The sequence below is a fragment of the Leuciscus leuciscus genome, assembly GCF_965113295.1.
Source record: "Leuciscus leuciscus genome assembly, chromosome: 10".
Lineage (NCBI taxonomy): Eukaryota > Metazoa > Chordata > Actinopteri > Cypriniformes > Leuciscidae > Leuciscus > Leuciscus leuciscus.
In genome coordinates this window covers 10,329,458-10,348,175 of record NC_138734.1, presented here as the reverse complement: position 1 = coordinate 10,348,175, position 18,718 = coordinate 10,329,458, and the positions used below count along the sequence as shown (strand labels likewise).

Here is an 18,718-nt window from a genome sequence, read left to right as displayed (position 1 = left end):
ATGGTCGCTAAGGGGCGGGACGCTTCAGGTTCTAGAGAGCATTTGATTGGACAGAAGATGTGATGAGAAGGTGAAGTCTGCAGTGACGTCATAAAAATCCATGATCCATTTTAGCGGAAGTGAGAGGCTTTAAGTTTTGAAAGCTTATATCTCCTAAATGTGGATTTTGTCATAGTTTTGGAACACACCAGCTTATTTAACATTAAGCTAATATATTCATCCTAAGAGCTAAAAAAAAAAATATTTCAGGGGGCCTTTAAGTTAAAGGTATAGCGGAGGATGTTTTACTTCCTGGTGGGTAACCTATACTATTGGTCCTCCTAATTGTCAATCATTCTGGTGAATCAATCAAACCTTTCAAAAAGTGGAGAGGGCGGGTCTTATCTAAAATTTGGAAAGATCCTCCGCTATACCTTTAAGTGCTGGAAAAAGTGTGAAGCACTTTAAAGTCCTTGAAAAGCGCTTCTGTTTCACTCTTAAAGGCTGTACGAACTCTGAAATAAATAATGTAAAAACATTCTACTATTTCTGCCACAAAACCATGTACAAATGTACCATGTACAGCTGAGGGGAGGCTCGAGCAGAAACACTCTCCTATTGCTGTTGTCGGTATGAGGAGCCCGACGTAGAGGGCTGGGGCGTGGGACCTGTAGCGAGGAGGGATAAACCTCTGAAACGCTGCTGAGACACAAATATTTTTTCTTTGCCTCCTGGAATCTCTCAGTGACCAAGCTTACAGTATCACCAAAGAGACCAGGAGGCGACAGCAAGGCATCAAGAAGGAATGTTTTGTCCTTCTCCTTGATGCCCGAGAGATTCAGCAAAAGGTGCCTCTCCGTAGCCACCATAGCTGCCATAATGCGGCCAATGGTGCGGGCCGTCTCCTTGGTGGCACGGAGAGGTAAATCAGTGGCCTGACGCAGTTTTTTTTTTTTTTATGGCGTCGGACCCCACACCTTCGCCCTTGTCCAGATCCCTAAGCAGGTCGGCCTGGCACGCTTGCAAGATGGCCATTATGTGTAAGCAAGTGCCCGCCTCACCATATACGCGTCATCAGGCCCATCAGCGAAGATGTTGTATGGCATGGCTTGGTGGGCAATGTCGGGGCTTGATGATGCAGCATCAGGGGAGAGATAAGCTGCTAATGTTTTTTGATGGAATTTTTCGGTTCCTTGCCACTGTTGCCTTTGGCTTGCTCAGTTGGGGATATTTTGGGTATATTTAATTTTATTTAATTTTATCAATCAATAAATTCCTCTTGAAACAAACTTTGTTGTATTATTTTAATTTAATACTGTGAAGCTGCTTTGATACAATCTGTATTGTGAAAAGCGCTATACAAATATACTTGACTTGACTTGACTTGACTAATGTCTCTTCTACTCTGGGAATCATCCCATAGCCGTTCTCTTTGAACCACACGATTGAAGCGTAATTATGCAACGTGGGACTCGATAGTCGAGAAGCGAAAAGCTTTTTCCAGGATCTCGACGACACAATGTTGAGATCCGGAAAGAATGGCAAGCCCCAATGTGGAGGATGTGCTTTTGACTGCAGGAAGCACTCATCGAGTTTACTTTTTCTTTGCACTTCCCACTTCTCGTCCGGCCAATCGATATTTAGCTTCGCCACGGCACGAGTTATAACCTCCACGAGCTTCAGGGCTGGCGAGTCACACAAAATCACCTGCTTTGATGCTGAGAACATACAACTCCTCAGAGCTAGACAGTCCTAACATCCAGCCTTCACTCTGGGTGGAAGAAGCCGAAAAGCGGGCTTCTGTCTCCCAAGTTTGGGTGCAGGAGTTAGCGGTTGAGAGCTGATAAAGGGCCGAAGCCGTCTCAAACTCCTCCACTAGCCTCCACCAGCCTCGGCATCTGTGGGACCCAAACCGTGGGGAGCGCAAACCCGGCCGCTCTCATTAAACAAAGCCAGGCGGGAGTGTCCTCAAAAGAAGTCGTTCACAATGCACACAGTCAGCCCCTTCGAGAGCTGATCGTGCATGCTCCGCTCCCAAGCAGCTCACACAAAAGTTGTGTGTATCACAAACAAACACCAAATAAGACTTACACACATAGGCTACGTTCACTGTCAGTCCAAATCCGATTATTTGTGTATCCGATTGGAATCTGATCTAAAATGATTGATAACTGTCCAGATCCGATTTGTGTGTCCATTCAGCTGGGGGTTTTTTCTGGATTATCTGCATTGGTTTCTATGGCAATGATGTTGCGTTGGTAGGCATACGCCAAAAACAACAACCGCAACATGGAGGGGTTTGCAATACAGATGGTCGCTTATTTAAATTTAACAACATAGAAATGTGCAGCCGTGCACTGGACTATGCGTCTTCTGAGGCAGCGGCTGAACCGGAGGCAGCTATGCACAGCTTTTTTCCGCACTGTCGTTTCTGCCGGTTTCAAAATATGTCTCCGATATATTGTCATTTTCTGGTGCTGTCACGCTGAAGGCGTTCCCCATAGTGTCATCATACGACACAGCGCGAGTTCCCTCGAAAGGGAATTATTACAAAGATAGCGTAGATATTGTAAATAACCAAACTCTGTCCTTGGTGCGTAATAATTCAAAAGAGAATTCTTTTGAGTCTTTTTAATGAATCAGTTGATGTGATTCACAAAACTGGTCTGAATGATTCATTCACAAATTGGGCTGATCTGGTTTTCGAGTTCAACTAGCTGACTCAATGATCCGGTCGCAGCTGTTAACAGCTCACTTGAGGGCAAGATTATCAGTGAATAACAACCATCATTTTAAGAGAGTTTCTGTTAATCCTTCTCTGAAGTTAATGATTAGCGACTACATAATTTAGCAAAAGCACGTCAGGATTCCAGATGTCGTATAACGCTTCAGTCTTCTGTGATGATTGCTAAAATCTGCTTTCCATGAAGAGAAGAAAGAAACAAAAACTAGAGGAAAAGGTGGTTCCTCTCATTTCTGTAGCTGAGATACATTTACATCAGTCCAGCATTAGGATGTTCAGACAAAGAGGCTTCTGATCCCATTCAAGTGCATCCAGAATTGTTGTTGCTTTGTTTTAAATCTTCTCCAGATGTGCTTTTTGGTAGGATTTTTCCACAAGAACCAATTAGATACAACAGAGAAGGTTTTTGCCTCTGGCCTGAACATTTTACCAAAAACAATGAAACATATTGTAAATCGCTGCACATGGAACATGTCTATTTCATCTGAGATCATTTATAGGCATTTGAAACACTAAAAAAGAAAGTAAATGCAAATCATTTAAAGTAAATGTAAATTATTTAATTAAAATTAGCTAATGCAACACAATTCTTTAACATTGTTTCACACTGTAATTGTATTGCATGCAATCAATTCAAGATTATAAAATGGAAGTTTACTTTAAACCATTTTTATCGGTCATAACCAGTATCCAGATCGAGACCAACATGGTGTATTTCCTGTAATTACTTAACTCACTGCTTAACCATTGTAGCATTGTTGGAAAAATGAACGAGCTAGTCAGAAATGTTTCCTGAAATCGGAGGAAAAGCCTGGTTCACACGGCAGGATAATTAGGCCGATTTTAGCCCCGATTCACCCCTTCCGACAATCTTAAGGATGCTCCGATTATCGTAAAATAATCTGATCAGATATTCCTGCCGCGTGTGGTGACTTTTTTAAATAATGCACTACATATTCAACTTTACTCCTGTATATACGGTTCAATCAGTCAACAGCGTTCTCTACAACATTTCTCTGAGATGCTGCTGTAACATGGCATCCGATGACTACTTATTTTTGTTCACGGTTGCTCGATTCATCTCAGGTTCCTTTTTTCTTCATTACGCATTTATAGTAATGTGCACTCTTCAATAACAGCGTTGATTATTGACACACTAAAATATATAGAAAGAAATTGATTTAAAATGTACTCCATGTAATGTTAGCTTGCTTATTGCATTTGATATATTGAAGTCCACATGTCATAGTAACAAGAAATGCTTTTAACCAAAGGTCTAGAGCTGCCACACAAGTGAGCAACCCAGAAGTGACCATAGTTAGCTAACGATGCTTTTGAGAAATACACCTCAGGTTGGGAATTGTTGCAAGCATTATTTTAGTAGTTAGTTTATTCCTTCCTGTAGCTCAAACAGTAGAGCATTGGCGCTTGTAACGCCAAAGTCATGAGTTCGATTCACAGGGAAGCAAGAACTGATAAGAATGTAAAATGTGTACTTTGAAATGCAATGTAAGTCACTTTGGATAAAAACATCTGCCAAATGCATAAATGGAAATGGAAATCCCATGACACCAGTGGGTTAATAAATGCCTTCTGAAGCAAAGCGATGGGTTTTTGGAAGAAAAATATCCATATTTAAAACTTTATAAACTATAATCACTGGCTTCTGGCAACGGCCGTACACACGTTCACAAGAGAGTCGAGAGTCGTGAGTCGTATGACGTAGGCATAGTGTAACCTTAGGTGAGAATAGACCTAGAATGGCTTGAGGGCAAATTAGAGTAAATTATGGGATAATTTTCATTTATCAGTGAACTATTCCTTTCAATTTAATAAACAATTTCAATTGTTTGCCTAAGATGACCCTTTACCTGTGGTAAAATGAATGGCTTATAGCTTTATCAAACAAAAGCCGCTTTTGCACATTAAACTCGCTAAATTACTGTAAAGTTGCCATATCGACTTTTCGGGTAAATACATCATATATGCTGTTCACACAAGCAATGTTTTTTTTCCCATTACCATTCACATATTAGCCCCAACATATTGGAAAACTGTGATGCCAAGCTTTGCGGCAATTATGAAGTTCTGATGGAAATAACGCACAATAACACTGTGCTGTTTACAGTAACATCATACAATAGCATGATACGATAATTTACTGGCAATGTTACATCTTCTCATCCCAGAAAACTGACAGAACTGATTCACCAGTATTTACCATATTTGATTTGATTTGATTTTATGCTCAATAGACAGTATTTCTAGGCTTTGAGTCTTTCTTTGTTTAGTACAACAACAAAAAATCTAAATTTTGAAAAAGATTTTTCTACTTTGAATATTTTACACCCTCAGAGATTGATATTAAAATTGTTCACTGCTGCTTTTGGTGGAGTATTGGATTGCTACGGTACATGGCGTCACTTTACCTCAGAAATACGATTTTTTTTGCCATGAAGAGACAGTTTAATGAGACAGGAAATGTTTTTACATTCCACCATCCAGCAGCCAAGGTGGGAATAAAGACTCTTTGAAACCTCAATAGCAAGTGCCGCTCATTAAACGAGTGTTTGTAGCACACATTCTATCTCCTTTCTCCTTGTTTGGAGTGTGGGACAGTTTCCATTAGCAGAGAGCTGTAATGATTTTTAATAGAGCGAGTGAATGTTTGCAGAAATAAGGACTTGGGGAAGCAAAGCTTGGACAGGCAGCACCTACCTTGGCAATGTTATGGTCTGACAGAAGTCTTGTGTGTCGTCAGCTCATGAAGCACGGTAGTGTTTGAAAGCATTCCATCGCTTGGAGTTTGGTTCAGACATTAATGAGGGAATTTTAGCAAGGAGACAGAGACGCAGTGCTACAGTTTTAAAACTACCATGCTGCTTTTCTCACTGCTGAGATTTCATGTGCTGCATCCCGGCTGTTGGCTGCTTTTCTCACTTTTTAAGCATTTAAGCATAAAAAAGAATGAATGATTTTTAAAATCATGAAAAAAAAAAAAAAAAAATCAAGCAAGTGTGTCCACACTTAAAAGTGCGTGTGTGTGTTATGCTTAAATATTTTATTAACACTTTAGTTTATGGTTCAATTTTTACTTTTTACTAGTTCCTTATTAGCATGCATATTACTAGGATATTGACTGTTTATTAGTACTTATAAATCACATATTAATGCCTTATTCTGCATGACCATATCCTACTTCCCTTAATCCTACCCAATACCTAAACGGTAACAACTACCTTACTAACTATTAATAAGCAGTAATTAGGAATTTATTAAGGCAAAGTCGAAGTTAATAAATATTAATAGTGAGAATTGAACCCTAATCTAAAGTGTGACCAAAATATTGAATTTTGTTTTATAACTATTATTAACTTTGGAACTAAGGAAAATGCATTGGTACTTAATGATATACAAAGCAATTTGTTTTTTTTACCACCTTATCTCTGTTGTTTGATCCAACAAAAAGCAGTTGGTAACTATTTATTGTGTTCACAATCTTGTTATAATCTCTATGTACCTCCTGCTAGAACTAATCCAGTTAAAACTGACTTTAAATATGCTGCCCCTTCAGACTGGAACCCTCTTCAAATGAAATTGAGGCTAAATCGTTTGGTGTCTTTTTAGTAATTTTAAAACACGTATGCATGCACTAGAGAAAGATTTAGTGATTTGCTAATGCTTCTAAGGCTGTGCTTTTAATGATATTTTATTATGTGTTGTTGTTTGTTTTATGTGTATTTGTATATTTGGGCCGTCTATCTTGGCCAGGACACTCCTGTAAAAGAGATTTTTAATCTCAGTGAGGTTCTCTCCTGGTTAAATAAAGGATAAAAAAATAAATTAAGTTAATAATGGAAAAAACTACATTTCTAATGATAGAAACCATTTTTTTTTTAAATGAACATGAACATAATGGGCCCTATTTTAACGATCTGAAACACAAGTATCAAGCGCGAAAAGCAAGTAACTTTGTGGGCGGGTCTTGGGCGCTGTTGCTATTATACCGGCGGGATAAATGACTCTTGCGCCCGACGCAAATCTAAAATGGGTTGGTCTGAAGTAGCTTCATTATTCATAGGTGTGGTTTGGGCGTAACGTGAAATAAACCAATCAGAGCATCATCTCACATTCCCGTTAAGAGCAGGCACGCTTGTTCCATGGCGGTTTGCTATTATAACGGCGGATTTGCCAGGCGCGCGCCAGGAGCGGTTCACAGCCGAGGAGACCGACGTTCTCGTCAGGGCCGTAAAACACAGAGAAGTGACATTGGGGATGGAGAAACACACCCAAATTAGCTTCGGTTAAACAGGTATAATAATTTGGGTAAATGTGTAAGCTTTTTGCCTAATTTGTAAAATTATGCCTATTTTTTCACATCTTCATGGACACAACAATGATTTCCCTCGTGTGTTAATATTTTTCCTTGTAATAATGTGTGGTTTTCTTAAAATGAGAACTGCTGCGTCTGTGTGTAGATGAGATAAGCAAAGTGTATGTGCGTTGTGCACACGCTACATTGGTTATGGCCAAGCATGCGCCCTTAAAATAGCATATGAATAACATGCGCAACGCGCTTAGACCAAGCGTGCCGCACAAGCCCTGAAAAGTGAAGCCAAAACGTCTCGATCGCCCCCCGGTGACTGGTCCTAGTGTAGGTCATAAGTCCCGCCTCCCCGTGTTATTCAACGGGACGTGAGACCAACTAAACAATTAAATTACACTTCAAATATATTTTTTCCAAAGGTGGTTTCTTTCATTTGCTGTCATTTTTATCACGCTGATGTAAGTTCAAGTGTCTGTTTCAAAAATAAGTTGGTTTTTAGTTAGTTACGTGATGCGGTGGTGTAACGTCATGATTGACAGCTGTGATTGACAGGTTCTCTGATCGAAGTAGTCACTGAAGCACCATTTTTTTCGGGCTCTTCGGAGGACTGAGGAGATTGTATTTACTTTATTTTAACAAGCCTCTTGTTGTACTGCAATACATTTTTAAAAAAGTGTGCAGAATCCACTCTCCCTGAGTGCAGTCTGCGAGAGTGAGGGCGGAGCGCTGATTTCACGGCTTTACTTCCTGCTCACTACTGCGCAGGTCTGGTCCCGAAATCGCTACTGCGCAGACTCAAGTTCCAATATGTCAGCGCCATATCGGGACACTGGCGGCTTCAGTTCTCATCAATGGAAGAGAGCGAAGGGGCGTCGTCCATCTTTTTTTACAGTCTATGGCTTAGACAAGGAAAAACCTAGTCTAAAGTCAGTGGCGGAATTGTTTTCTAAACCTGCAAAATACGTTTGCGCCGGAACACGCCGCCTCTTTGCGCTGAACCGCCCCCGGGAGCGCAAATGCATTTGCTAGTTTACCGACGTGCGTCTGTGGAGGGAAAAGTCCGCTGTGCACGGGTGCAAAATAGGAATGATACATGCGTCGGTGTACAAAGTCAATTGCGCTGGGTGCAAGATAGGGCCCATAGTGACAAAAACCCAAATAAACTCCTAAACCTTTATTCTATGTTTTATTTTCGACGTGGTGTTGAACATACTCCAACTTTGCTAAATATGTGAACTCTGTCCTGTAAATTCTAGTGAATCCACACTCTCAGCAGGGGTTGCTGGAATCTTGTCTGACTATCAGAGCTACTCTAAATCAATATAAGAGCACAGTGTTGGCCAAAGCCCAGCAACAAAAATCCATAACATACACCAACCAGGAGAAAAATAAACACTGACCTTTCTTTCCCCACAGAGACTAGCAATATCCTCATTGCATGAATTTACAGTTGTAGCAGAATTGGAATAAACGATTCTTACCTCAAAATATTTTATTGATGTATTGGTAACATAGCACTCAAAATGTCTTGCTCTTCTCCCATTGGCTTTTGTTGCTTTCTGTACTACCAACCTGTTCATTGGGACTGCCATAATCCAAATTTTCAAAGATGGGCTGCATCAAGATTAGTATAATAGACTTTTTACTACAGGTTTGTACTTCACTTATGATGGGAGAGCACATTTGATGTGTGTCTCAAAAGGCTACTATGATTTAGGATATTGCGTAACTTCAGAAAGATCAAAATCTTTTTAAACAATTATAGTCTGTCTGACTGTGGGCTTGCTGAGCATCGGTTTTGGCCTCTGCTCTTATCATTAGTGTGTTTCACTTTTATGTTTCACCACAAACTCATTTTCAAAGACAGTATCAAATCAACAGAACAGAAATCAATTTAGGCAAACAAATGTCATGCAGAATGGAGCACAGATGCTTTTAATGTTCTGGGATTTACAAAACATACATTTTATATTTGTTTTGCTCATTTACTCACACACACATTCTAGTGCTTTGATTCATGCATTTGAGAAAAGTAGAGAGAGTATAAAAGCAAATAAAATTAAAAATAATTCATAATAGAGAATTATTATGTTGCTCATGGGATAAACACACACAAATTCAATTATCAACATTTACCAGCATTGTAATAGACATCTGCAAAAGGTTTTGGGTTGAAACAACCAGAACAAGCACTATCACTTCCAAAGCTTTTCAATTGTTCTGCCAGTTTTTTGTTCTTTTACATTTTTGTATGTGGTTGACCAGAAATACCAACGTGAAAACATTTGAAATGTTTTAGCACTTTCCTAAAATAAAGTACACCGGTGTCAACATGATTTATTGTTTTACTGCATTGAAGTTATAATTCCATCCCATTCCATCAAAACTACTATTTATATTAATGAAAAACAAACAAACAATAACTTGTCAATAAAAGTAGCTAATTTTAGTATCAAATTCCTGTTTAACCTTTTTGAAATTATGATTTCGGGCTGTCCCACCTTAGAGATCTTGACCTTCTCAAATGCATTCAACACACAATGCATCATCGTTTTGACATAATCTGTTGAACTGATATTCAACGTGTTTTTTGTGTGTGTGTGTGTGTGTGTGTGTGTGTGTTTTACTGATTTAACTGATATATTTATGCAGCACAGTCACAGTATGTTTTATAGCAGCTCATATAAAATGTAGCTTAACTTCCTTGAGGTAAACAATCAACATTTTCTGAGAGTTAAACACCACCTTTCACTAACCTTTTGTTGAAAAAAGAAAAAGTTTCAGGCCTTATTTTGTGCCTTATTCATGGAAAGTGCATTTAATATCCCAGAATGAAATTATTATACTAACGCAATTCAACCAAATAAACAAATGACGTTGGTCGCGCCATTTTTTGTTTTCTAGGAAATTGCGGCAGGTCAAGGGCTGTGTTTTTTACCTCAATGTAAATCATTACTTCAGTGTTCTCTAATACACCATGAGCTTAACTTTTGCCATTTGGGATTATAGTTTGGTGATTATCAGATATCAGTCTTGCTTAATCTGAAGCGGGCTATCAAAGCGCTGCAGATTCTCATCTGTTTTCCTTGCTGAAAAAAGGAAAACTCAGACAATGGGCTGCTTTGTACCATCCTGGAAGGGCTATAACACAGCTTCCTGTTTAACTCAAATAGACCCATGAGAGAGATCTGTGAAACGCTTTGTGTAGTTCAGACAGACCTAGCAAACACAGGCAGGGGACACAATATTCACCACGTCTGAAACCACACCAGATATTGCAATGTGGTGATAAACACTGAGCAGTGCTCCTTTGTTCGTCTAATGAGAAAAATGTTCCCATTATAAATAGTTTAGCATGGCGTATGACCAGAAGAGGATGGCTCTCTGAGTGGAGTATTGTTTGGTGTTGCATTCATAGTGACTATGGGCTGACATGCCGCTAGTTCACCAAAATAATTAATTCATTTTTGACTCACCCTCATGTCTTTTTAAATCTATTTTGACTGACTTTTTTCCGCAGAGCACAAAAGAAGATATTTTGAAGAGTGTATATGGTGCTCTTTTCTATTTACAATGAAAGCAGGCTGTATAAGGGCTGACAAAAAGCATCATAAAAGCATCATTATAGTAGTCCATACAACCTTCTCATGAAATCTCTTGATGTGAGACAGAGTTGCTTCCCTACTTTTACATTCTCTTTTTCATTTTGACTCTTTCTGCTCAGTCGTTAACCAGGATGGCCAGCCACTCATTGAAGGGAAGCTGAAGGAGAAACAGGTACGCTGGAAGTTCATCAAAAGGTGGAAAACACGTTATTTCACGCTTGCCGGCAACCAGCTTCTTTTCAGAAGAGGAAAATCAGTAAGTGTCCCATTCACAAGACATCAGATTGTATAATTTATGCATTTCTTACCATCGAGACTCTCTAAAAGGAACTGATCATACAATTTTTTTTTTTTTTTTTTATAATCCTCATATCGTCCGACCTCATATTATTTAGTTTCTTCTGTGGAATACAAAAGAAGATGTTAGGCAGCTTCTGTTTTCCATAAAAGGAAAGCTGATGATTTATACTGTCATGCTTAAAGGACAAAAGGTCCCAAACATAGTCCACACAATTTTTGTGGTATGTTCCAGATCTTCAAAAGTCAAATGATTACCCTGTGTGAGAACCAAGGCAAAATTGAAGTTGTTAGCGCTGTCTGTTTTCATTTAATCTTTGATGTTTCATCAAGACCAACATCATTGATGCCAAATGCTGTTTCTTCTCGTGTCATGTGACTGATCACAAAGCAGCAAATTTGAAAAACGTTACAACAACTAAAAGCAATGCCAATTAACTCTTTCCCCGCCATTGACGGAAATTTCCATCATTTATGAGAAAACGCTTCCCTGCCATTGACGGAATTTTCCGGCTTTCTGTGTTTTCACTATTATACGCTAGGGGGCGCTATTACGGATCTTCTGAAAGAGTACTGAATCTCCTGATCAAAACTCTTGAGAAGAAGCAGAAAAAAGTGATAGCATATGTAAGCAGATGCATATGTAAAATAATGCGTCAACATTAAACAGCATATAAATCAAAACTGCCTAAAGTTACTGAATGAAATCCAGGACAAGGTAGGCTATAGGACTGTGAAGCTTTGGGGGTGTTGATGGACTCGATCTACTCCATCTATGTTTTGATGATTATTCTAAATACGATACGGACATAGTCTTTGGCAAAAATACAATTTTCTCTGCTTTTTTCTCCAAATATTTTTTTATGAAACTTACCCAATACCCACATTCAAGTGAAGTGAAGCTAGAATAAAAAGTTTTTTTTATTTTTAATTTTTTTATCAGAGACTCTGTTCTCTCTTTTTCTTTTTTGATATATTGCATGTTCAGATATTCATACAACAAATTACTCTGGGGGCCATGAAACTTTTGTGAAAATGATCAAAAATGCTGTCGCTGGCTGGTAAATTTTCAAAAACGCTGGCGGGTAAAGAGTTACCTAAACCTAAATTTACCTTGTGACTTAAATTTATGTCTGTTACTCACACAAAGTCATTGTATAGCTTCAAAAGACTTAGAAAATCTGCAGGAGGTTGCATGGACTACTAAACGTGAACATGATCAACAATGTTCCTGAACAACCATCTATATCGAGCGATTCTGTAATCTAGCAACTAAAAAGTATTTTAAATGGCTCATTTTTGGAGCCAATGGCTACCAAGTATTTTATTAGTCTAGAGCCCTGCTTTCTGGAAGATGATCATTATCTTTTAAAACCCCATGACTTCACCAAAGCCTTTCCTGAAGGAAATTACATGAACTAAAACTAAAATGGCTTTTCAGAATCTCACTATTGCATTTAAACAAAGCAAAGACCCAATTTACCATTCGTCAATATAATCTGGAGCCATATTTAAGATTGCGCAAAGGAGAATTCATAACAAAAGCCATGACAAACAGTGACTAAAAAACTAAGATCTGTAAAAAGCCAGCAAAAGCTTTTTGGTAAAAATGAATTCATTTGTCAGAACTGTAAGCACATTAAATCTTGATTCATTGTAAATTTTACTCTGGAAAAGTGGGATGCATTGCTAAAGTCATTTCATTTGGCAAAGTCTTGACAAATCTTTGGTTTATCAGGCATTGCACAAATGCTTTCAATATGATTTTGAGGAACATTTGGCCTTTTGTCACAGTATCTTGTTTTTATTATGCCTTAAATTTGCTTGCAATTCTGCAGTTTTTCTTTCATTTTAATGGTGCTCATTCTAATCCATGTACACAAACAACAATGAGCTTCATTTCTGGCAAACTTTGTGCAGCGACTCTTAAAAACTTATAGAAACTTAAAAGAAAAATAGAGCAGGAGAATTGGGACCATGCATGCTGTGAGCCTCCAACCAAGATTGTGTCTTATCTAAACCCAGAATTTGTGAAAAAGAAGTGTGCTAAACTGTTTTGGATGTGCACTTGTAGTGTACTTGAAATATTAAAAGTATATTTAAAAAACAAAAACTGAACTTGCAGATAATATAATATCAATGAAATAAAAGGCCACTTAAGTGTACCTATAGAGTGTAACACACTCACACACACTTATAAGCAGTGTTGGGTAAGTTCTTTAAAAAAGTAATAAGTTATAGTTAACTAGTTACTTCTCACAAAAAATAACTGAGTTAGTAACTGAATTACATCATTACAAAAGTAACTAATTACCTGGGAAAGTAACTATTGCTTTACTTAAAAAATAAATAAAATAAAAAGTTTAAATATAAGTAATTTCTTGGATACTCCCAATATGAAATGTTAAATGAATGAAATGTACACTTATTATTATAAAACATTGTACACTAATCTACACTATTTTAATGTTGCTGTGGGACAATGTGAGAGACACCTAGTAACTTAAATATTAAAATATTATCATTACTATAGTGGAACAACAAAACACAATAGATGGTTTAGAACTTTTAATATTTATTGCACAGACACTGTTTAATATTTTATTGACACTGGCCAACAAATAAGTCTAAAAATAAATTATGCTTCTTAAGAAATGTACCAAAAATAAATAAATAGTAATAAAAAATATACATACACATACTGTCACATCCACCGTCTGTCTTCCTTATCTGTCTCTGCACTACACTCCCCAGAATCCTCCTTGGCGCACACCTGCACTCACTCTCCCCTAATTAGTAATCACCGCCACCTGGATCCCATCACCAGCTCACCCTTTATATTCAGCATTCAGTCACTCATTCTTTGTCTGGTCTCGTCTATACCATGACACACAGACTCTCTTCATTACCTACCTTCAGCCCGTCCGTCTTCAGCCCGTCCGTCTTCAGCCCGTCCGTCTTCAGCCCGTCCGTCTTCAGCCCGTCCGTCTTCAGCCCGTCCGTCTTCAGCCCGTCCGTCTTCAGCCCGTCCGTCTTCAGCCCGTCCGTCTTCAGCCCGTCCGTCTTCAGCCCGTCCGTCTTCAGCCTGCAAGAGAAAGAGAGACTTTGTTATCATTCAATTAAGCTTCATCCAATTATCTACTTCCTATTTACTCACCTTTCACGCTGTGTCCGATCCATTCTGCTATTAAAATATCAAACTTGCCTGCTTCGTTTATACGAAACTTGACAGAAGACCAGACCAAGATGCAGAATCCTTCGGATTCCAGAATGAGTCAGCTTTCATTCTATGCAGCCCCGTTCATCATCCGGTTGTGTCCTGCCGAGCCGGCATTTCAGTTCGGATCCAGAACGCAACACTACGATGATTTCTCCGGTCCCCCTTTTCCACTGGTCCCGCCCAGCCCACCCTCATCATCGCTGGTCCCGTCCAGCACTAAGCCCTCTTCGCCGCTGGTTCCGTCCAGTTCAAAGCCCACTTCGCCGCTGGTCCCGTCCAGCTCAAAGCCTTCACCGCTGGTCCTGTCCAGCTCAAAGCCCTCTTCATCGCTGGTTCTGCCCAGCACAAGGCCTTCATCGCTGATCCTGCCTTCTTCGAAGCCTTCTTCGCCGCTGGTTCTGTCCAGCCCAGAGACTTCTTCGCCCCTGGTCCTGTCCAGCCCAGAGCCGCATTCGTCACAGTTCCTGTCCAGCCCAGAGCCTTCTCATCCTGTTTTGCCAGCTTGGTCGGTGGATCTCCGTTCTTCGCCTCCAACCTCCGTGTCCAGTACTCCGCCTCAGCCCATCTGTTCATCACCGTCCCCTTGGCTCCTACCTCCTTCAGTTCCTCCGTGGCCCATCAGTACACCAGTTTCGCCAGGCTCCCTCGTCCCCCCGGATTCACCTTGGTCATTCGTCCACCTTCCCTCACCTCTGGACTTCACTCCTCTGGCTACGCCTCGTCCCCCCGGCTCTGTTGGACTCCTCACTCCCTTCAGTTCCTCCTTGGTCCTCAGTCCCTCTGCCTTCATCGTGCCCTTCTGTGTCCCCGTCTGCACTTCAGTCACCAGAGCCAGCGGTCCCGCCATGTCCAGCTGTATCTTCGGCGTCGCCTGGGCTCGTCGGCTCTCCGGCTCCCCCCGGATCTCCTCTCCCTTCTGCTTCGCCTCCGTCTGTCGTCCCCCTGGAATCTGCAACCCTTCCTACTCCATGGCTCCTCCCTCCGTCAGCTCCGCCTTGGTCATCTGCGGCGCGAGGACGCGCCTTCCGGGAGGGGGGAGTAATGTCACATCCACCATCTGTCTTCCTTATCTGTCTCTGCACTACACTCCCCAGAATCCTCCTTGGCGCACACCTGCACTCACTCTCCCCTAATTAGTAATCACCGCCACCTGGATCCCATCACCAGCTCACCCTTTATATTCTGCATTCAGTCACTCACTCTTTGTCTGGTCTCGTCTATACCATGACACACAGACTCTCTTCATTACCTACCTGCATACCTACCGTTCCAGCCCATCTTCAGAGAATCTTCATCTTCATCATCTGCATCTGCAAGAGAAAGAGACTTTGTTATCATTCAGTTAAAGGTATAGCGGAGGATGTTTTACTTCCTGGTGGGTAGTCTAAACTATTGGTCCTCCTAATTGTCAATCATTCTGGTGAATCAATCAAACTTTTCAAAAAGTGGAGAGGGCGGGTCTTATCTAAAATTTGGAAAGATCCTCCGCTATACCTTTAAGCTTTATCCAATTATCTAGTTCCTGTTTACTCACCTTTCACGCTGTGTCCGATCCATTCTGCTATTAAAATATCAAACTTACCATCTTGCCTGCTTCGTTTATACGAAACCTGACACATACACTAGTGCATATAATTAAAATGATAAAACTCACACACCTTTACCAACTGGTAGACATATACTGTATAGCCTACTTGAAGTATTTTCTTCAAAAAGTGCTCTCAATATAATACTGAACAATGTACCAACATAAATAATAATAATAAAATATAATCTTTTGTTTATTTTTATAACCTACAGAGAACGTCATCATCAGAGGTTATTTTAGCCAAATTCTAGTCATGTTTGCCGCACGTGTTCACAACCGGTCAAACAAATATGTTTTCTTTGAACATTCCCTGCAGGTTATTTTGGAGTTTGTTATATAAACTAATAATTGCATATGATACCAATATGCTACAGATATTATTCTAATGCTGAAATGTGTAATTTATTTATGCTCGGACACATACGGTCTCTCTCGCACACTGTCGAGCGCGTTCTCGGACACACTCGGTCTCTCTCGCGTGTTAACCTCGCTTTTGTCACACCGGCGCCTCATAAACACAAACACACCAGAGAAAAAACTTTGCAGCTCCTATGGCTGAGAGAGAGCCTACTCGGATGAAAAACGCTTCAGTGAGCTCAATTATAGTAACACCGCATTTTATTGACAGTAAAGGTAACGGCGTTGTAACAAAGGAAACAGTAATTAGTTTGATTACTCGTAACTGAAAAAAATAACGCCGTTCCCATCACTGCTTTATAACACTTTGTAATAATGTCAAATTAAAGGTTTTACTTCAAAAACACATTTTAAGCGCGTTTTTTTTTTTTTTCATTCTTTAAACTCTGAATGAAATTTAATGATGTCGAGGCTGTAATGTGATTGGTTATCAAGGCACATGTGATCCAAGTTAGCCGTTACGCCTTTTCCAATGGTAGAGCCACAGACCCTCATATCACTCAATAATAAGACCATCTCAGTCTCCATGAACCGAGCTGAGTGTGTCAGATAAGAGAGACATACAAAATGTTTAGAGCGGTGGGTCCCCAGGACCAGGATTGAAAACCCCTGACATAGACCACTGGCTGTGTTCCATTCAAACCTAGCTGAACATTAGAGTGTAAAGCATTACCTCTGGTTGACGGCACTTTTTCCTTCTTGTACTCACAGAAGGACGAGCTGGACGACAGCACAATTGAACTTAGCAAAGTGCAAAGCGTTAAGGTGGTTGCAAAGAAGAGGCGTGACCGCGGGCTGCCCAGAGCCTTCGAGATCTTCACCGACAGCAAAACCTACGTGCTGAAAGCTCAAGATGAGAAGCATGCGGAAGAATGGCTGCAGTGCATCAATGTGGCTGTGGCCCAGGCCAAAGAACGCGAGAACCGCGAGGCCACCACATACCTGTGACGCCTGTTCTGCCGAGGATGCTTTCATACAAACTGGCATATCAAGCCACATGGGTACGTCTTATTGCTACGTTATCTCATTACAATGGTTTAACAACATCAACGACAAAGGCCTTGTCTCAAAAGCCACCTTCAGCTGTTGCAACCTTCCTCCACCTAAATTCTTGCAATAGTAGGTCACAGAGACCGTCGGTTAGTTCTTCGTAGGGTGGGCTTGGCAATGGGCGTTAAAGGCCTTCTGAATCATGAAATGATCAATGGGACTTCTCGGACAAACGATAGGAAAGGGCACAAGGCTAGAAGTCAACAACATGTGCGTCATGTGGGGCATGACCAAAGAAAAGAGTGACGTCCAATGAAGCTGAGAAACATCTGTTCCACACTTCGCACTGACAGTCGTTGTGTGGGTCATATCGTATGTTTTGAGAAACAAAAATGATCATTTATTAAATCTTTGTCTTCCAGAAAAGTATAGAATAGTCAGAGTCAGCTATCACTTACACTTAGGGCTGTTGTGGTAAACATGTTAACGCATACAATAAATACGTTTAACATTGTTATACTCTAGAATGCATAACCCTACAAATCTACACGAATGCATAAAGGGGGTCAAAGTGATTCGAAATGGAATTAATGGTTTTCTTCAGAAAATGAAGTGTCCTATTAATAAAATAATAATTTTAATTTAAAATAGTTTTAATACATCAAACATGTTTATTTGTCCACATTCCTTGTATATATGCATTACAAAAGATGGAATTTATTCTTTTCAAAATGCACTTGTTCTCTTTCTAAACAAACTTAACTCAAACATCGACTTTAGAGTAGATTCAAGTTTGAACCTTTACTCCCTACATTTCTCACAGACCATTTGAAAATGCAGGCAGAGACAGATCATTTCACATAACATTTGCACCTTTCTAAGCATAACTTTTGGGTAGAGTTTGCACTTCTTTCTTTCTTTGTCCTTTACTGTGCCCTTTCTCTACTCATCTACTGCATCTAAAATCACATACTGAGTAGGTTCTACATTTGAGAACTTCATGACTGTTAAAAAAGTATGCATATGTATAGTATCATCAAGCTTGAATGTGTGTAGTATGAGTGCATCTGAATGTACTACGCCCCTTCATGCATTCTTCGGGTAATTATACCAAAAAAAACACATCCTATAACCAAGAAATATGAAAATGATATTCATGGATTCATGGATAAATTTTTTTTTTTTAAATCACAGCATGCTGGGTCAATTTGACCCCCTTTATGCACCATTACCAGATTTATTCAATTTTGATGTTATATACTATGTTTGGTGTCATTTTCCTTTTTGAGAAATATAAAATCTGTCATTTTTTGTGCAAGTGAGATTAGGAACATTTATGACATTGTTTTGTTCTTTTCTTTAAAAGGAACTGAATGCGTTAACATGTTAACTACAATTATGTACCGAAATTATAAGTTTTACCAAAACACTGAAACCAAAATGAACAAAAATCGATTTGCTCAAGCATACATTAAATAATGAAGAAAACAGGTTAAGTAAACATATAATGAATATGTAATATAGTGCATATAAACATTTTCTAGCTGTCTAT

General features: G+C 39.7%; 1 protein-coding gene across 2 annotated transcripts in view; it reads left to right on the top strand.

Moving 5' to 3' along the window:
- Window positions 1-18,484, top strand: part of veph1 (ventricular zone expressed PH domain-containing 1) — a 132,143-nt gene extending 113,659 nt beyond the window's left edge. For both annotated transcript variants that reach the window (XM_082182934.1, XM_082182933.1), the window contains exons 13-14: window positions 10,774-10,910; window positions 16,888-18,484. In XM_082182934.1, the coding sequence (XP_082039060.1) occupies window positions 10,774-10,910; window positions 16,888-17,124 (374 nt within the window). In that variant the 3' untranslated portion in view covers window positions 17,125-18,484. The remainder of the gene's footprint in view (window positions 1-10,773; window positions 10,911-16,887) is intronic.
- Window positions 18,485-18,718: the final 234 nt, after the last annotated feature.